General features: G+C 46.7%; 1 protein-coding gene across 2 annotated transcripts; it reads right to left on the reverse strand.

Annotated features, from left to right (window-relative positions):
• Positions 1-392: 392 nt before the first annotated feature.
• On the reverse strand, positions 393-20,554 carry LOC136111559 (beta-galactosidase-1-like protein 2). Of its 2 annotated transcripts, XM_065855829.2 has the most exons (19): positions 20,435-20,554; positions 16,183-16,380; positions 15,553-15,621; positions 15,151-15,246; positions 13,814-13,922; positions 13,596-13,688; positions 11,700-11,781; positions 9,490-9,554; positions 7,665-7,749; positions 6,824-6,961; positions 6,079-6,159; positions 5,493-5,599; positions 4,984-5,130; positions 4,783-4,854; positions 4,013-4,091; positions 2,933-3,029; positions 2,579-2,693; positions 1,588-1,704; positions 393-1,111 (listed from the first exon to the last, which is right to left on the reverse strand). In XM_065855829.2, the coding sequence occupies exons 1-19, from the start codon at positions 20,515-20,517 to the stop codon at positions 1,025-1,027; spliced, it is 1,920 nt and encodes a 639-aa protein (XP_065711901.1). In that variant the 5' UTR covers positions 20,518-20,554; the 3' UTR covers positions 393-1,024. The 2 variants fall into 2 exon arrangements, with proteins under 2 accessions (XP_065711901.1, XP_065711900.1); XM_065855828.2 differs by lacking the exons at positions 393-1,111; positions 1,588-1,704 and adding an exon at positions 17,489-17,548 and having other exon boundaries at positions 2,651-3,029.
• Positions 20,555-20,689: the final 135 nt, after the last annotated feature.

Here is a 20,689-nt window from a genome sequence, read left to right on the forward strand (position 1 = left end):
AAGAGACGGCAGCTCCTCAGTGACTGTGGAGCTGGTGAGCTGAAAAAATCCGTCATGTTTTCCTAAATCCTCTGTTTCTGTTTTGAGGGACAAAAAGAAAAAAGAGAACGGGACCCAAGATCCCAAGTTTTCACAGCAGGTTTAACTAGGAAATACAGATGTGCCATCACATTTGCAACTAGGTATGCAACCCATTTACTTCCATCCCAAGCAAAATCTGCTCCCCACTCATTTTACAAGGGGGAATTTCATCTTTAGGTGCTTCACAGGGAGAGCGGGGTGGAGGGATGGCTTGAAACAAATTTGTCCTCTTCTCCTCCTCCTCCCTGCAAGTTCTCCTTCCTGCCTGGCCTGACACATAATGACACATCTGGCAGAACACAAAACACATCTCACTTTTTAAAACTTCTTTTAATTTCCTTTTTGAGAGAGAGACAACCTCCATAGCAAAACTCAGTGGGAAAAAAAGCCCGAATTCAAGTCATTTGACAACCAACTTAGCTTCCAACAAGCGAACAAGTAATGGCCTCTTTGCAGAGTGGGTTGCGAAATTCTGCCTGGAAGCACAACAAAATGGTTTTCCACACCTCGTTACTCGCATGTTCACCAACTATTTTCTCCCTATCTAATTATAAAAACGAGGAGGCCAGTAATAAAACATGTTTAGAGTCACTGGAGAGCTGAGCTTTCAGTTCAGATGGCTTCAGTTCTTTGTCTCTCTCTTCTCCTGCCTCCAAGCGCCTTTTCACTCCCCACATTCACCAGACGGTCCATGACATGAGGCGCAGCCACCCAAGCTGTGGCTCCTCGCTAGTGCAGGGAGATGAGCTTCTGCATCCATCGATGAAACAGTGGACTCTCGTTCCTTCGGGGCCCATTCTCTCTTCCGAACTTTCTGCCAAAGAGCAAATCCTTGACCTGGGTCTAGTGGAAATGGAACATGCCCAAGGGCCTGGGCCGTCGTGTCCCCAGACATGCAACCAGGAGTATTCGAGATGAACCAAACATGGGAAAGCAGCTCTCATCAGTCCACGTACTGGGTCCTTCCTAAATAAGGTATGTCGACAGACTGTATTATCCGTCCGGCAGTGCGTTCTTCAAAAATGACAATCTGCAGAAGAAAGGGATACAGAAAGTTCCTTCATACAAAGGCTGAGCTACTTTAAGTATTTTTAGGAGGAAAAGGCGTACAATCACAGCAGGGGAAGGAAGCATCATTTAAAGAGATCAATCAATATGAGCCTCAACAGTATCTGTGATTCTCCGGCACCACATGATGCAGAAAATGAACGAGCATCAAATCAGGTTTGTCTTGATTTTGAGCTTGATGCAGTGCTTTGAAGTTTAGCTGCCATTCTCATCAGGTCTAAATGGTTTTCAGAGCCATACTGTCAGCTTTAGAGCAGCACCTTCCCTAATTGTCTCAGATCTTAGGAGAAAAGAGTGTCCTTCCTCTCTGTTGTGCTGGTTTTCAGCTAGAGGTAGGTAATTCACACACTGTATGTGTCTCGCTCTTTGGGACATGACTCAGAGCAGCATCTTTAATAATACAAACAAGCAAAAAGAAATCCCACCAAATCCTCTCACCTCATTGCTCCCTTTCCGTAACCAGGGGCCGGGAAGGTACAGTGTTTCCTGAGGTCCAATCTTCCAGTAGCGGCCCAGGTTCTGACCATTGACAAACACAACTCCTTTCTCCCAGCCCTGGAAGCAGGACAGCACACACACAATTACCAACGCCACCGTGCTGCCCTCCAGGAGACTAAGTTACACAACTTGCATTCTTCAGCCCACTTTCTGCAGGTTTTCTGCTTGCTTTCCCTGTGCAACTCCCTGAAGCCATGAACACTTAAATAAGCCCCATTGAACAGGAGTTATCCTTCCTGTGCTAATTAAAAGGATAAAGCTTTCGAAAATATGCAATTCATGATCCGTGCTTGTCTAGGAAACTTCATCTTTTTGAACAGGCATATCTTTATTTCTTCTCAAGCAGAGAATATCTCCCCTCACCTATTTCCCAGGTGACAGAAATAGTCTTGGTACTGAATGGCATAATTTGCAGCAAAGCATAAATGAAAAAGCGAGCAGTACAATAATCACTGGCATGAACCTTGGCTCTAGGGGAGTGAAATCAGGGGAGAAAGTTTAATATACTTCACATCTGCAGTTCTGTGCAAGAGCAGCAATCTGCCACAGAAGAGGATGTGAATGCCAGCTCTCATGCCATGGCTACAAAGTGGTGACTCTTCCACATCACACTGAGAAGGTGGGGATACAACTACTGCCTCCTTTACTTTCTGTGCCCATTGCCCCTCCGAAACTAAAAAAGAAACAGCATTTGTACATCAATAAAAAGACGAACTGTTCATGGGCAGGGTCAGTATTGCGCATGTTTTCTCATCAGAACAACTATAGACTGAACAGAATTACCTGCCACCTTGAGAAAACTTCTACACCCTCAAAATCATTTGCTTTCTCCAAGATCAAAGGAAGACTACGGACTACAAGACAGAGCTCGGTCAGAGCTGTTACACAAGTGTCTCTCGAACCAGCGGGGTGAATACAAAAAGGGACTTGCCTGTAGCTTCAAGAAAGTGTCCTGTGGCTGATGCTCTATCCACAGCCTTCCACGAAAAAAAGCCGGGCCGACAAAGTAATCTGGGACTGCGCTCCACCCAGCAACGTGTCGCAAACTGTAAGAGAAGGACCAAACACAACACCGGTCTCGAGATCATTCCAAAGCGCTGCTTACGACGGCGGATGGATAAAGTTGCACCCTTTTCTGCACTATTTTGGGCAAAGGTATCAGTGCAAAAATCCACCTACCTACTTTTACCTCGTGTTGCCTTTCCGATACATTTAACTGCTGCCTATTAGATTTTGCGCTGCTGGGAAACGGTTGGTTTCAAATAGGAAGGAAAGTATTTTAAACCCCACAAACCTTTTCATGAAGCCAGGTTTCATCTCCAAACTGTAAATCTTGAAGTTCCTCAAGGGGGTTTTATTCAAGAAGATGTCACCAATTAAGCCTGCAAGAGCAATGGGGTAATGAAGAGTTGAAAACTAGCTAAAGCTGATAGGTTTTCCTATTTGAAAGCGAGGAACAGCAGGAGATGGAAAGCAGCCACATTCTGCAGTGGCATTAGAGTCCATATGGTCCCATTGCTCATCCAGATTGAGTGGGGAACATTACTGCACCTTGGCCTCTCCGCTCTCCCCTTCGCTTCAACTCACCGAGCAGAAAACATCATTGGCACACGCAGCAGATGGGGTTTTGTTGTTACTGCTGGGTTTTAGTTAGCTGTCCACGTATAGATTTTTTTAAAGCAGTAGATCAGTTACTTCTCTAATAGGCGCAGCAAAATATAACATGGGCAAGCACTAATGTCCAGTGCTGATCCAGTGCTTTTTATCCAAGGATCTTAAGACATCTTAGTAAGTAATTTACCTTGAGCACTCTGTTAGATAAAGTCATTCTTCACGTAGCAGGCAAAGCCTGGGTGATAATCCAGCTTCCTAATGACAGAACTGCAGCTGTGACTGCGTAAGCAGCGCAGAGGATTTATACACCTCTTCTGCAGTAAAATACAATTAGTACAGTCACGTGCCTAACTCCATTAGTCTATTTCGTATAGTTCTTGCACACCGTTCCCCACTAAAATAGAATCCTGGGGTTTCAACCTCTTCCAGCTCCACAATTGTATGTGATAGAATTTACTAAAATGTTGAGGTCTGCTCAACAGGATGCGTTTCATTCCTCCTGATGCTGCCTGTGTTTTTAAATGTTGTGATCGTCCAATATCAAACCCCCCAGGTGAAAACAGAGATTTTAAAATATATTTTCCTTCTTTCCTTGTGAAGTAACATGCGACAGAGCACAGGAACGGGTGGCTAGTGCTGTATTGGGTCTGCAGTTTGGTTCTGCGTAAAGCACACAAGAAAAAGGCAGTTCTACCGTGTTTAAACTCAGAGAACTATCCAGGACAGTTTGGGAACAAAGCACTTAACTGACCTTTCCTCTGTTCATTCAGTGCCAGGCCATAATTGACGCGACCACGGTTCTCTACCAAGAGCCTTAGCTGCCTGAATCCCTGTAAAAAAGCACAAAAGAGCATCAGCGGGACCGGTGCCCAGCATGTGCTGTATCAGCCACAGTGCTTGGGCAACAGAGGTCAGTAGAGCTGTTTGAGAGGGGAGGTGGCACCAACACCTTTGGCAGTTGCAATTGATCTGTTTACTTTAAAGTTCTGGATTATGTGACAGAGCAGTGTCCCCATATCTTTCAGTTACTGCAAATAGTTACACGACTGAGAAACTCAGCCTTTTCATAAACGTTTTCTTTTTTTTTTTTCTGTTGAATTTTAAGTACCATTTTGCTATCACCCACAGAGCCAGAAATGGAGTTTGACATAGTACAGGCTTATGTCATACAGCTCTCCCCCGAGTCATAAGAACAGCTCGTATATCCACCCACGCACCCACGCCTGGGAGCCACGCACAGCTCTGCCAACATACATTCCATCAATACATCAGTCTTATTGCCAACTTTGCCGGGCTAAGAGCTACAGAGAGACACCCCCTCTTGTTCCTTTGGAGACCCAAAAGGTGCAAAAGCCCCCAAACCCCCTTAAAACCTCCTCTGTGCTGAGGAAGATGAAGCCTACACGGATATAATTGCATAAACGGGGGATTGGTACTCGGTGCCTATGGTTTGTGGCAAACTATTTTCTCCCTGCCATCCTGGTTGTTGTCCACATGCTGGGAGCAATCTGCGGTTGTTACCTGTCCCTCGGGGAGGGAGAGCTCCACTGCGTTGTAGTCCAGCTCACCAACGTACATGGTGTTAACAAACACCTGCAAAACGGAGCACAGGAGAGCGACGTCTCATCAATCGCACTCTAATCGTGTGTTGCACAGGTCACTGAAGCTGTATTTGCGTTTCCATCTGACTGAAGTTAGTCTCGGTTGTCCTCTGCTCCTTACCTGTGCTCGGTCACGGACGTGGTCCCGTGAATGCAGGTGTCCACCACCAAATATGACAGTCTCGTAGAGCACGTATCCGTATGACTGCCCGCTGCTGTCATTTACATGCAGATTCTCCATGTTAACAGGAAACTCTGACTTAATGGGCTGCAAAGGAGAAACAGATTTAACGGTGGAAGCGGCCTCTCAGCATTGACACAGAGGCAATTAATTTAAGATAGGTGTTCCGCTTTGCCACAGGTTACGTTTACTGTTCCACCCTGAATTACCTCATGACTCTATGAAAGCTACAGCAATGAAGACAAGGTACCAGAAAAGGGAGCCAAGGACTTGCAAAACTGGAATTTCGGAATAAGTAGCAGTAAAAAATGTGAGATAAAAGATTTGCCTCCTTGACAAGAACACTCCCGAACCTTATCCTCATGGGATAACAAGCCAGTGCACTAATTGCCTCTCCCACCTAAAGGCTGATGCCTTTTAGTACTGAGATGCATTCAAATTGGTAGTACCTGTAAAAGAGATGGTAACACATCCCAGAGGGAGATATATTGATGCAAGAGGATTGCACCGTACGAGGCCTTGCTTTCAATCATAGGAGGGAGAGGAAGGGGCTGGCCTGTGATGCAAAAAGAAAGAGAAAGATGAAACAACTATTCCAGATGCAAAAAGCCAACACAGATTTAAGGCCCCTCCAGGCCTCCTTTGGTCAGTCTTTCCATTCAATTACAAAAAGACCTGAAGCAAGTGTGAGGGCTGAGTGAGATCGTTATTCTGCAGCCACAGCCACCTATCTGACCCTAGAACAGATTAGCAATAGGATACAACAAACAAGATAAAATATAACCAATGGTGTTTCCTTCAGATGTGCATTTATTTCCAACATACACTTCCTGGCACAGAAAGAAGCTGCTTAAATACTACTACCTGCCTGCTGACAGACAAGATTTATGTCCCTCGTCCTCCCATCTTTTGGAAAACGCACCCAACCAGTCAACCAACCACAGTCACAGGCCCCAGCAGAAGGACCAGTTTAAACAATTCTCCGATTTAATGCTGTAAGTAGAACAGTACTTCGGTTCTCAGATGTATAATTACCAATGATCATGCTGAAGAGCTGGCGGAGCTTGAAAAATTTGGATGTATAGTCTCCAGCCTCTGTCAGGACAGCATCGTAATCTGAAAAGAGAAGTACATATGTTTTAAAAGACACAGAGCAGCTCTGGGAAGCCTTCACGTACACTGCCATCAAAGAAGTAAATCCCAAGACACAATTTTCTTGGCGCTGTCTATATTATGGAAACCTGTACACTTCTGTGTGAATGTAGCCAGACGAGCACAGAGTTGGTTAATTTGGAGAAGAGCCACTCAGTGAGCAGCAACAGACTTTTTGGGATCTAATTTGCACACATCCATAATTTTGCACAGGATAAAGTCAACAGTTAACGATTCTGACAAACAGCTGTTGGGATGAAAAGAGCTTTACTGTACAATTTGACTTGGTAAAAGTAAAAACCAGAACTGTATCTTGGATCACCCTCTTTCCCTAGAAAGAAGACCCAGCGTGGACATAACATCAAGTCATCATCTGCCATGTCTATTCCCAGTTCAGAACGAGGGGATCTTCCACATCCTGGAATGGGTCTGGAAATAGGAAACATTCATTTAAGCCCCCGTTTAGATGGGCATTTGCTTCTGAGCTATGTTCCAGCTTATTTCTCCATGACCAAGTGGTTATACTGGCCATTTCTCAATGCTTCTGCCAGCTTTATCAAGCCCAAAGCATCGTCTGAGCTGCTCTCTCACTACAGGTGCATGGGCAAGGCAGTGAAATAAAACTCACCGTAACTGGTGACATCTGACTTGTATTCATCAGCCTCCAGAGCACCGTTCATGAAGCCGAAGTTGGTGCCCCCGTGAAACATGTAGAGATTGATGGACGCTCCTAATTTGAGGACGCTTGCTACAGTATTCACCATTTCTGGAAAGGAAGGCCAGCGCCAGGAAGGCCAGAGAGCGAGAAGGTGGGTTAACACCCTTCAGTAACACAAAGCACACGCGTGCTGGTCCTTGACAGTCAGTCACACCCATGTAATTACAGGGATTTGTATTCTGCCCTCAATAAGGGCAGCAAAAGGCCCAAGTTCACCGTATTCCCACAAAAGGTGAAATAATCCTCTCTTGAGGAGTGTTTATTCTCTAGACAAGTAATGTTGTTATGATGGAGGTGTCACAAAACTTGTGATGTTTTTCCAAAATACAAATAAAGTCTTCAGAGGATTTAGGTGATCTCAGGAGGTGAAAGAGACGATCTAAATCCCTGGGCTGCATTTTTAACATCAACAGAGTAGCACAAGGCCTTAGGACACATTGACACTAATATCTTAAGATGTTTGGCTTTCTGCACACCCCATAGAGTCCTTCTTCTAAGAATAAAAAGAAAAATATATATTGTTTTAAAGAAGAGCTACTGTTTCCTAACACCGCTAAAGAAAATCCAAGGCGCAGCAATGGGACCCACTCACTGAGGGGTTATTCATTTACAGTTAAGCAATTCATTTATAATTACACAGAGCAAAGGTTACAGCAGGGCGGAAAATTTGCAAAAGATACGTGATATTTTTCCGTGACTGTTTGCCAAGCAATAAACCCCCCAGTCTCCAAGAACAGCGTATGGTGCTCACCATCTGCATCAAAGACGTAGTGAGGGCCCCCCCAGTTATCAAACCATCCGGTCCAGTACTCCATCACCATCTTGGGCTGATCCCTCTGCATCAAAACAAAACCAAAGAGTTAAAATGCAGACGGGGCAGTCTTGCATTGTTCAAACACAGTTTGGCAACCTGGTTTACAAGAGTTTTCTTCCCCAGTTGGCATAAAAAGAAGCAGCTAAGGAGCTCTGAACAAGTGAGGAACAAGATGCCAGGCCAGGAATGCCCAGAACAGGCACAAAGCAAAAACCACGGCACACAGGTGATACCAAACACCTCTGGATATTGTTTGGTAAAGCTGTAGCAAAAAGACAAACCAACTGTCACTGTTTAGCTTCTGCTGGATATACACATTTATAAATGTCTGCTTATCAGCTACGCCGCTGCCAGCCGAGGGTTTGCAGGTGCACGGCAGCCAGCGCTTGCCAAGGTAGGAACAGTGGACCTTAGCGGCTTAATGCCTTTTTAATGCCGCATATGGTGCTGGCAGGAAAGAATTAGCCTTTGCCGGAATTAGGTCTTCATTAAAAAGGCTCTGCACATGGAGCAATCGTTTCCCACTTAGCTCCTGTAGAATTCCACCCGGCCCCATCACACCGGACAGGACAACGTGCTCAGCCGGGCTGGCACTCCCTCCTCATGGTGTTTATTTCAGTCAAGGCAATTTTGCCCTTGATTTGATAAGGGCTTTTATCTGATGGCACATGAAATGGCCGAGGTAAGTGGCATTAAAGAAACTCGTGTCTCATTAGGAGAAAACAACTGCAGGTGCCTGTAACAATTTAATTGTTCCAGGTTCAGACCAGCTCTTGGAAATGCGTTTAATCAATCCATCCCCAGTGAACTGGTCAAAGGAGGAGTTTTACCACCCTCTGGAATAAAAGACCATAACAAGGAAAGATAACATAGCTTCATAATCCTTACAAATATGAATGGCAGGCTGCCTATGTGGTAATTAGTAAGTGTGGCAAAAGAGGAGCTGCTTTTATTAGGCCATGTTGCATTCAGTTGGTGGGGAAGATGCCTCCTGTTCATTCGCAGGGTTTGGGGAATTTTGTACAACCTAAAGAAGGTGAAAGCAAATGCAGTGGAGCCTCTTTTGCCTGTACAAGAAAAGAAAACAACTAAAAGCGGTGGGATTCAGTGCTCAGCAAGCCAGCAGCAAGGTTTCGTTTATAGTCCAGGCAAAAGCCAATGGAAAAGATCAGAAAAGAATCGATCATGGCCAGGGGCAGATATCAGTTGTTCACATCTTTCCAGGTCGACATTTGGAGCAAGCAGAGCTACAGGGAAAGAGGACAGAGGATGCAAAGAGAGAGAACCTGTCACTCAGCACCAAAACTGGTTATTCCCTCACTGCTCCCTCATCACGCAATCAAGACACTTTTTGCATCAAGTGTTCATTAGGCACTTCCCTACCCCTGATTCACATCTCGGCAGCATGGGGGGTTGAAGATGCTCAAGCGACACATTGAATTTGAATGCTTTTTTGCTGCTAAAACTGCGCTGCGTGGAAGGTGTTTTGGGAAGCGTATCTGAAATCCACGTGTCCCTCTGACCGGTGCTGCTGCAGGTCCCAGCAGAAACAGGACCAATAATCTCTTCTGCCCAGCATGCCATTAATACAATTTTACATATCTACACTGAATATGAGGTATTGGAGATGCCTGGAACGCCCATCGCAGTGTACCCTGAAAGAACTGCCGCAGATCAGCACCCAGCATTGAAAACTACGGTTTTCAAATGTGCTCTTGACAGCACCCACAGCATCAAGGTAAAAGAGTTTGCTGCATCGTACCTGTACTGTGTCCAGATATTTCAGGAGCCCCGGTTCCAGTTTCTGAAAGTTAACAGTGGCCAGCGCTGTTGAGAAAACAAAAAGGTTTTATTAATTTAGACACATACAAAATAGCTTGGGGAGCACCTCCTCAGGCATCAGCCCAGCACAAGCTCAGAGGGAGCTGGAGCATCCTCTGAACCACCAATAAACCTCCTCAGCAATTTCCCATCAAAGTTCTCACTCAGTGTGCAGAATGTAGCTGGACGGCAGCACACAGTGGAATACTTGCAGGCCATCATTTCAGCTCCAGCGTTCAGAGATACTAGAAAGAGAAAGCATCAGAGCAGCTCGTGGGGTGTCAGAAGCTCTAATTAGAGGCTGTAAAGCACTTGGAGATCCTCAGATAAAAGGCACCACATAAAAGCAAACATTATTAGAAAGCCATATCTGGATGCCACACTGATCTCCCAAGCTTTAGCTGCAGGAATCGCTACCCAGGCGGTATCTTACAGTTGTCATGTCTGTGGGGATGGGGGAGAGAAACCCCAGCATGAGTGAACCACACAGAAATTGTAACGGGAAGACCTATCCGTGCTTCTGCTCTGTGCAACCAGTTTGTGTGTGCTGTGACAGTCACTGCCCGACCTTCAGGCCCCAGGGTGGGAAAATCTGTCTGCAGATGCCGATGGATTAGAAGACACTAATACAGTACCAGTGTCCCAGCCCCTGGTACACGTTTGAACCGTTTCCATACCTTTCTAGCCCTCGGTCACACTGATGATGTCTCTCCCAAGAAACTTTGAAAACGCAGGAGCAAAGGTACGATACTGTATTAAAAACTGGCTTCTTAAAAGCGAGCTGCTATCAAACCCAGCCCCAGTTGTGTCAGACAGAGCACTTCAAACAGAATATTTACAGGAGCACAAGCTCACTGTTTATACCTTGATTTTAATAGCCTGACCTATGTAGTGTGCTGGGCTGAAGAATCCGGCGCGGGCAGACGCGGTGGGAGAACAAAACGAAACGGGGATGTAGCATGGATGCAATACATTAGCTGGCAATTCGCCACTGATGAGCAGAACAAACAAAACCACAGAACCACTGCATTGGTTTTCAACTCCAGTATGGAGTCTTCTGTTTTCTTCACACATTTCTACAGTGGATTTTGTCCTCTCTCCCTTAGCGCTTTCATAACCACCTTGCTGCTCTGCCGCTCGTTATTCCACGCAACTGATTACTTGACGTGTTGGTTCTAATGAGCGGATTGTTATGACACCTAAGAGGCAAATTGGTAACGGAGAGCTCTCAGCATGCAAAACGCTGGGAAAGACAACCCCGAACAAGGAGCTCCGAGGCAGCAAACATTCCTGCAGAAGATGGGGAGGGTTGCAGGGATTTCCACACCACACAGCAGCTCTCCGGCAGAGAGACAGTGACTCTGTGTGGTCACGGCCAAAAACTGCTGCACGCCCACAAAAACACAATTAAAAAGACCACAGTACTGGGGGAGGCCTGTGGACTTCAGAGCTATAGAATTTGTCCCTCTCGTTCTTTCAAATAGAAGTAACCGGAGGAAAAAAAATGAGGGAACTCGGAAAATCGGGATCGCACTACGCCCCAAACACTCAGATTTAGAGCTGGAAACTCAAACATCTGTACCTCCGCTTCTTCACAGCGAAAAGCAGAAGAGGCGCTATGCAGCATTTTTAAGCACTTAATAGAATTACACTTGTTAGAGGGAAAGGGAAAATGGATGTGTTTTTGCATTACACGTATCTGACGCCCTCCTTTCCCTGCCTGCGCGCCCCAGAGCAAGGTCGCTGAGAGGACAGGGCTGCCCTGCAAAGTACGGCTCAACTTACACAATGTTAGATTTCAGATTCCGATGGGCTTTTTGCTTCTCTTTTTAATTGCAAAGCAGTTATCTTAAGTCACCGCTATTAATAACTGCTGAGGTACTTGACGAATATACACTCGCAGCAATAAGAAGTTGTATTTTTAGCCTTTTAATCTGGTGGAAACAGCACCGAGAAGTGCTGGGTGCTGCCATCTCCTGCCGCAGCTCGTTGGGAAGCACAAATGCCCAGTGCTGGGCTGAAGGCAGCCGAGAATTTCTCTGCACACGCCGATTGGAAGCGGAGGGGCAGACGTTCTCATTCAGAGGTGACATTTCAGCAGCCACCCCAGCAAAGAGCACAGTCCTACCTTGCTCTCCCACCAGCACGTACCTCCTTCCACTAAGCCGAACGACAGCCCGTTCTTGTTGTCCGAGGTCATCAACAGTTCCACAATCCCCCTCTTTAACAGGGCCTAAATCAAAGAGAGGAAAAGCCCTTGGGTTAACAGCCTGAGTTTGGTATTTGTCAGGATATTAAAGCATTACAGTACATTATCACATTCTCTGGGGAGAGCTTGAAACTGGCTCGGTAAGAAATATTCCTGTGACATCTCCCATTCCTCCTGAAGCTTCCCTGCCTACTTTCCCCAGCTTAAAGACAACTGAAAAATCTTACTTTGTTTTGGAAAGCTGGACCTGTTTCTCAGTGATGCATCAAACTTCAGGATTTTATCTTTTTCTAAGATCAATTTAATAAAAAGCTTCACTGCTTTCCATCAAAACAGGGCCTCACGTAGAAGAAGAACAAGAAAAGCAGCTCACCCAACCTGTCTAACGATGGAAGCTCCAAGGGGAAAACTGCTGCTTTGCCAGTGAAAGCCATCACAGGACAGCTCAGGTACCCAAGTTCTTGAATAGTCAAGTCTGAATGAATTTACTGTTCTTCAATATCGCAGCACTGTATGAAATCGCGCTCTAAGGTTTTTAAAATGCATATGCACACACAAGGGTCTTCCCATTAGGATTGTGCTCTTACAGTTGTTGTTGTTTTACAGAACAGGGGCTGAAGTCTGAAGGAGAGGTTAGGAAATCCCAGTTGCAAATTAACCCCACTTTTCACTGTACCTGTACAGGTAGCCACTCCTTCAGCTCCACGGAGCTTTGAAAACAAGCCTTCAGTCTCTTGATTCTAAATTACTAACTGTAAAATGGTGATAAAGACGCATCAGCTCACACAGGAGTTCCCTGTGTCATGTGCACCAAGTAGCTGATGTCTGTTGTGTTTAAAACCTTTGCATTTACACCCTATGCACACAGACTAGACCTGGGCATCGCACAGTCTGCATTGGAGAACCAGTACAGCACCGAGTTTAAAGACAAACCCAATTCAGAGTTAAGACAACCTGGTTAGTTTATCAACCTACCATCGCTAAATCGATAACCTGAACAGATGCTGGTATCTGACAAAATTCAGCTACTGAGGGCACCGGAATTTCTAACAAATTTTATTACGATAATGCCTTGAGCGCTGCATTAATACTCAGTTTCTTCCTCTCCTTGCACATGATGCAAAGTGGAGGAACAGCGGCGAGCTGCCACACATTGAAATGCATTGCAGGATTTCAGGGTGCAGCAGAGAACCCAGGAACAGAAACAGCGTCTGAGGCAGACACAGGTGTGTGCTCAGCTAATCCCAGCTCAGGTGCTGTGTGCGGAGGGAGGCCCACACACCCTTTCATGGCCCAGATGATTTGGAAGGCAAAGGCAGCCAAAAGAGTTAGAGAAGGACAGGGATTTCAGGTTTGGTGTGAGTCGTGGGGTTTTTTTAATGGGTATATTAATTCCAGGAATATTGCAACGTTGTCATACATGCTAGATGCAAATGTGAATTAATCAACATTGCTACATTCAAAGCTCAAGGCCCAAACCAGAACAAAGACCAGGAGCTCCACCTCACATTAGATCCCACTCCAGCCAAAAACGAAGCCCTGCAAATCCTGCTCTCCCACATTTTCATCTTTAACCACGATAATACACTTCCTCAGATGTATGTTGCACACAATAGCAGAATATGACGAAACAGCACTGCAAAAATACACCCACGGTCCTGGCAAGGAAACTTTATCTGTTCTGACAAGTTTGTGAAACATCACAAGCTCCTTCATCACTAAGCTATGGAAAAGCAAGCACAGAACTATGCTTAAAACTTATCCAGAAGAAATAAAATGTTCTAAGGAAGGCAGTTCATAAGATTCACCACAGAAAGAAGTAAATGTGCCGACATTACCATTTTAACGTAGGTCATGTAGTTTGGGTCCTTGGCGTAGGAGCCATATTCATTCTCCACTTGCACGGCAATGATGGGACCTCCCTTCTTGTACTGTTGGGAAAAGAAGGGAGAAGTTGTTCACCAGGATTTCTGACATCCCTGGCTTGCAGGAAAGATGCACGAGCCTCAGCTCCACGCTCTCGTCCTCCCAAAGGATTGTGATGGGTTGTACTTGCCTGGAGAGGGACCACGATAGGCATTAGATGATCAAAATAAGCGTCCACAGCTTCTGTGAAGCCCTTGTACGTTGTCCTCAGTTGCATCTCTGGGTCTTGCAGCAGCCAGCTATGAGAAAAGCAGCAAACAGAATCTGTTAGAGTCTCCTGGCCAGGAATCACTGACCTTTCTTCATCAGGTGTGGACAACTCCATGAGTTATGGCGGGACACCAAGTGCGGCTGGCTACCACTCACACTTTTAAAATGGTACAGACTGCAATCGCCAAGCTCTTCCCCTTCTTCTTCTGTATTTTGGGCCTAAGCTCCTTTTGTTAGTTTTCCCAATAAGATTTCAAGAGCTAAACTTGCCACTCTGAAGGTTACTCTGGAATTCCCTGTATCCCCAAGGGCACTCCACAGCCAAAACAAAGCCTCTGGTAATTGTTCCCATGGTTTCTACTGCTGATTTACAAGACTTAGTTCACTGACTTGGGGTTAACACAGCAAAGGGCAATTTGTTTGCGAGCAGAACAATGTAGTGCTATAACAATTTAAGCAGAGTGAGCTTGTACCTTCCTTGTCTCTGCAAAAAGGCGGCATTAACTAGCAGCGGTCTGAAATACTCAACTCCTGTATGCTACATGCAGCTGTTGGGCTTACAAAACCATCACCTCTATCTGCAAAATGAGAACATTACTGTTGCTCTTTATCAGAGAAATAATCCCCAGATGTCGTCAAGACATGGAGACATGCCGAGGTTTAAGCTCTGTGAAGGTGAGGAAAACAAGCGGTACGTAACCCAGCGCTGGTCCCACTGGGATCTAGTAACAAGTCTCAATGCTGATGTATTCACCTCAGCTCCAGAGCCTCTCACCAACAAGCTGTGTGCTTTGGGAGAAAATACAACAGGAGGCTGGAGAAGTGATGGGTCCCCACTGCTGCCACCGTGTAGTGCCTGTGTTCTAGTGGGACTTTAAAATGGACCTGAGACAAAGCAAATCCTTACATCAAGCTGCAAATACCACTGTTCGTATTCTACAGACGGTCAAGTTGCAACAGCAATAGAAGATGGGTTTCCCCAATTCTGTTTTCTTGCTGTAACCATTATGCCGTAACACAATTAATATTTTAAAGAATAACTGCTCAAAACAGATTCTAGATCCAGACTCACTATCTGTACTGCTTAAAAAAGCTCAATAACATAATGGGTCTTCACCTGCTTTGCAGACACAGAAATAAATGTTCCCATCTAACAGCCAGCCATCCTACAGCTTTGAAGGAGGCTCAGCTGTATGATATGGGGGGTTGTGGTTTTGTCTCAAACAGTTTTCCCAGGTGAACTATTCACACACTTACCTGGGCAGACCACCAAGGTCCCATTCAGAGCAGATATAAGGTCCAGGACGCAGAATCACCCACAGTCCATTTTTAGCTGCCAGTGAAAGGAAGGCCCTAGAGATCGAGACAGCACAGTTACCGTCTGACAGCAGAATCCCAACTCCATGCGCTCCTGATACACCCCTCACCATGAAATTTAGGTACCAGAACCCGAAGAGAATTGCTTGATGAAGCAACTATACTGGCTTGGTACCAAACCTGTAAGTTCAGGACTTGAGCAAGAGAAGAGAGTCTCCATTGCCTGATCAAGGCACAGGCTTCGCGTCAGAAGCTGGAAGTGACATCTTCATCCAGAACCAACACACGCACCCTCCCCTCAAAACAGGAGTATTTAATAACAGAGCTGTCTGTACCACATACTCTAGATCCAGGTTTCGACTGAAGTCAAACTTCCCTCTTTCTTGTTCGTGAAGGTTCCACGGCACGTACCTGAAATGCAGAGTTAGGGCTGAAAAGGGCACACGAGAAAACTCTGCTCTCCCTTTGTTAGCCAGTAAAAGACCCAGAGATTACTGCATATACACATTACAAGTGTCTATTTACATGTTATTTATGCCTTTCATTTTCCTGACAAGTCCTTACTTGCTCTCTTTTCCTGTACTCTGCAATATCCAAGTTTCTCTAGACCATCCACTGTGGTCTGTCTCTAGGTATATCGTTCATTCTCCAGAACAGAGCGATATTTAAATCACATCTGTGCTGAACGACCCTTTCAGAGCCCAAACCTTCCTCACCAGGCCAACATTAAGAAGACACTTTCCCAGTACATCTGACAGACCTCAGTTCCAGTCAGTATCTGATGATACTGCAGCGTGTGTTGACTAAAGAAAACCTGAATCCCCACTACTTTCTTTTGGTGTCTTTTCTCACAATAACAAGTACAGAAGGACATTGTCATCGCTCACTGGAATTAATGACAGTCGCACCAACTGCTGTGGAAGAGGGGACAAGGCTGCAAGGTGCCAGAGCCTGGGGAGTGAGGACACTTACGTCGTGAGGGTGTTTAAGCCACACGCTTTCATCTTGAGCATGCGGTCCTCCCAGTATTCCCTGGGGACTCGGAAATAGTGCATGGACCCTCCAAATATGCGGAAGGGCATCCCTTCCAGGAGGAACTGCGAGTTTGCTGTCTGCAAGCCCAGGGTCCTCCCCCATAACCGCAGCGGGATCAGCTCACTCCAGTTAAACCTGGAAGAGAAGGAGGGACACATGAGCATCCAGTGTCTACTAGAGAAATCTGTGCTTATCGTAAAGAAATCTGCCCCCTAAGAGATGCCGCTCCTTTCACCCTGCCTGGCAGGATCAGCTCTGACCTTCCATGCTCTTTGTCATATCCAGCATATAGGCTTTTCAGAAAGCTATCAAACAGGTGGAAGATCTGCCCAAGATGTGTATTTAGTATTCATTTCATTACCAGCTTCTATCCCAAATGCCCCAAGGCACTCTGCTGTACTTTACAACCAAAGTGTAGCACTGCTCAGGCTCAGATCATGAAACTAACTGCCCGAAAATAAAAGATGGGAAAGCTTTCACTCAAGAGTAGCAAACGCTTTGATAACTTATGAAACGTGAGATCTCCGTGTTTTGCAGTAGGACGGCATACGCTGGCTGATTTCCAGATCACTTCATTCATCACGTAGCAAAGACGAGGTCTGCTGTCATCACAAACTTACCTCTGCCAGCGTTACTGCTTAGATTAGTTCCTTCATATGTTATTTGCCACACGAACTGGAGCAAAGGAGATACCAGGTTGCAAAGGTGGTTCTGAAGCACTTACCAGCTTCAATACTCAATACAGCTCCACTTGGGTCAGTTCCTGCGTGCAAGAAACTACTTGCTATTGCCTTACACAGCTCCCCAATTCATTTTGGCTGAACCGAGAGAACATGTTACCAGCCAGTCCAGCCCCACAGCAGTGACGCTGCCTCCGTCAGAGCATCCCCGTCCCACAATGCTGAATACACAAAGGAATGAGACAGTAGCAGCTTGTTCCGCTGAGACGTTATCACAGCCAGATGCGAGGGATGAATTCCCGCCTCAAGAAAGCAAGAGCGACATTCCATTTGGGAGGAATGTCACACTCGGAGAAGAGGGAAATACCTAATCCTCCGGGTCTTTTCTAGGCTAGGCGTAGAGCGGGTATTAGCAGAGGGTGAGGACTTGTCAGAACTGGGATTGCAAACCAGGAGCCGGCAGCAATTGCCTGTCCTCAGACACGAGACGGGGAGACTACAAGGGAGCTAAATCTAAGAGTTCCAGGCTACTGCGTGGGCTGGCTGAGGAGCTCAGAGGGTACCTGTATAGCACAGCATCCTCACAGGGCTCTGAAACAGCCGGCAGCAGGCACGGGTAATACCTGGAAAAGGAAGCCTAGATTAGATACTCACTGCCTGCCGTCAGCGAGCGCTCGCGTGCATTTATTGTCAAACCGTTTACGAAAAATAGCCCTGAGCGAGGAGATAGTAAAGTATCCCGTTCAGAAGGCGGTGCAGTAATAGCAGAGCTCTTAGCAAGATAATGCAGCTCACACTAGGAGAAACAAGCACAAAATACCTAACTTCAAGGGTGACTGCCTGAATAGGAACAAGACCAAAAATGCTCATCTATACAAGAGATGAGGTACGGCCAGAGAATGATGGCAGCATTGCTCCCAAGGAATGCCTGTGAATTTTACCAGTGTGGGAAGTGGTTCTCAGTCCACACACAGGATATCGTATGGCTACTGTCCCTCTGTGCTGCTAGAACTACATCTTAACCAGATTGCAGCTTTTGCACGTCAGATCCTGAAACTGCAGCTGTACCTACTTCTGTTCCTGGTGGGAAGCCTGAGGTGGAAAGCTCAAAGGAGACGCAAAACTCCAATTGTTAAAGATTAGACTGGACAACACCTAAGTTTCCCATCTGTTTCTGAGGCAGGTAAAGCCCTAAATTACCCCTGCACACAACAGTACTGTGAACTGGCACTGGTGCCCGCACCAAGGCTGTGCTCAGGAAGCACACATAGCCAGATAAAAATAAACAAATCACTTAAGCTCATCTTCTTAATCCGGGCATAACTCGGTTGGCAAGTTTCCATGAAGTTTCCTACATTAAAACTTCCCGGCTCCAGGGTTTTTTCTCGCCACGAATGCCTGGAAGGGAACTCCCAGCCTCCCAATATTTTCAACATATTATCCTGAAACCCACATCTCTCAAGTGACTTCTGAAAACAATCTTGTGTGACTCAGCAGAGCTTCATCCTGTTACCCTGAGCTGGATTTCCACAGCTCAAAGCCCACCTGGGCTCTGTGCTTCCTCTTGAGAACAATGTAGAGCTCCCAGCAGATACTTTTTCCTCATTTCTATAATGACAGCACAGATCGCAAAGGTTGTCTTTGCTAAAGCTTATTGGCCTCCTTTGTCCCTCAGTAGCCACTTCCTCCCTGCTTCAGGGAAGTCTCTAAAAAAATAACATTAGATTACCAAGCTCCCCCAGCACAGAAGCTTCAAAATTGAGCTGGACAAGTCAGTCGTTAACAAAATGATCTGTCTCTGTAAGACGAGAGTTGAAGCGCAAAACACTACACGCAGAATAGGAAAAGTCGCAGGTGAACCAGACAGCTACGCTAAAGCGTTTGTGCCTGTCAGACAAAAACCTGGCTCGAGTCCTCTCTGCATGAGATAAGAGCTTTAGTGTTGGTATTGGTCGACCACATACCCAGAACGGTTGGGAGAAAAAGCTAACGGAAAAGAAAAATAAAGCCAAAAGGGGAAAAGGTGCAGAGACCATTCGCTTGCTTTGCCAATACCAAAGGATGCGCTTCAGAGGACAAGCGACTTTAGAGTTAATCCCTAAGCCCTGCTTAGACCTCAGAGGGCTTTGCTGTTTATTCTGGGCTTCCTCTGGCCATTGGAAAGTGAAAGCTTTGAGTTGCCTTCACTCACGACTCGCTGTCTGCGTCGGTCGGACGAGCCCCAGGTGCACACAAAGATAATCATCTCTCCATTTTCTAATGCAGTTTATTCTCGGGTGACTTGGGCCACGGAGGAAAACACCAGGTACCAGTGGACACAGCGTTTTATAGATATACTTTACAGGGACAGAGTTCTATGCTTTTATCAGGTATCAGTTTACAACAACCCTCTGCTAAGAACGTATGTGGCACAAACCCAAGACCAGCTATAAAAGAACTTTGCTTCCAATTAAGCAAAGATTTATCAAAGCTTTGAGGATCAAGTAACTTCCTGCTATGATTTAAGACCACGTTATAAAATATCAGAGATATAAAAAGGATCTGAGTGCCAATAAATAACTACATTTTCCCATGCCTGAAAATGATCCCCAGCTCTGTGCTGTCAGGGACTGAAGAGCTGCTGTCACTTGGCACGGAGAAGCTGCTGTGCACACATACACCAGGAACGAGCATCACCCAAAAAATGAGCGTGAACTAAACCACCCAGGGTTTAAGCTAGAACCTTGAATAACTTCTTGGTACTAGAGGTGGGCTGTAGAGGAACAAACATTGGTCTGGAGCATACAAACAGGGCCAGAAGAAGAAACAGCGTGGTTCCGAAAGGAGGTGACACCCCCAGGTCTGTGGGTACCATGCTGCTCAGCCCATGATGCCAACACGGGGACACGAAGAACCAGACCCAGAGCAGGCTGGAGCGAGAGGGAAACACAGCTCTGGGGTGAGCACATCGAGACACCCATGGCAGGCTCAGAGACGGGTTAGATCTGCCAGAGCGATTGATTTGCAAACGAGCATCATCCATCAGAGCCGCGGTGATGTAAAGCCCGACGCCAGCCAAGGGCGGCAGGGATGGCATTAGCCTAATGTAAGATCTGATTTATAGCGCTGGCAATTGGTCTTATCCATTACTTTCCATTATAGACAAGAAGTTGTGTATATTACGTGTACATTTATGTAAAGCTGTTAAATAATTTCTGCAGGGGGTAGCGTTGCTGTCCCGTTCCTTCCCACGCTGGAGCGATGCTCCCGTCAGTGACTGATGTGCAGCCCTGCGCATCCCCATAAGAAAACATGTTTTGATTCTATCGAGCCTGACTCGCCGCATATTAATTTTTCCAGGTAGCGAGAGGGAAGCACCGACTTAATTAACCGCTTTCCTGCAGCACCCCCCGATTCCCATGCAAGCGCAGTCGCGCTCAGCCCGGCCGCAGGCGGGACGGCGGCACGGCTGACAGCCCGACCTGCCCCCGCCGCCCCGCTGTGCCCCCCGGGGCCGCGCCGGCTCTTACCTGCGCAGCAGCAGCCACAGCACGAAGACGAGGAGCCCGAAACCCCCGAGGCGCCGCTGCCGCCGCCCGCCGCACGGCCACATGGCGGCCGCGGCCCCGGCCCCGGTACCGCCGCCGTGCCCCCCGCCGCCTTGCACCGCTCCGCCCGCCGCCCGCCCGCCATTGGCCCTCTCCCCGCCGCCAGCGCCTCCCATTGGTTGCCCGCCGCCGCGCTCCGCCCTCTCCCCATCGCCGGCGCCTCCCATTGGCCGCTGG

This window comes from Patagioenas fasciata, chromosome 24 (genome assembly GCF_037038585.1).
Source record: "Patagioenas fasciata isolate bPatFas1 chromosome 24, bPatFas1.hap1, whole genome shotgun sequence".
Classification (NCBI taxonomy): Eukaryota; Metazoa; Chordata; class Aves; order Columbiformes; family Columbidae; genus Patagioenas; species Patagioenas fasciata.

Bases quoted from the DNA above. Each gene is read 5' to 3' on its own strand.
- LOC136111559 (XM_065855829.2), bottom strand. From the start codon at position 20,517: ATGTGGCCGTGCGGCGGGCGGCGGCAGCGGCGCCTCGGGGGTTTCGGG. The intron at 5,600-6,078 runs GTAATTATACAT...TTTGCATCACAG, and splicing joins GCTCTTCAGCATGATCATTG to GCCAGCCCCTTCCTCTCCCT. The intron at 1,112-1,587 runs GTGAGAGGATTT...TTTCTTCTGCAG, and splicing joins TACGGAAAGGGAGCAATGAG to ATTGTCATTTTTGAAGAACG.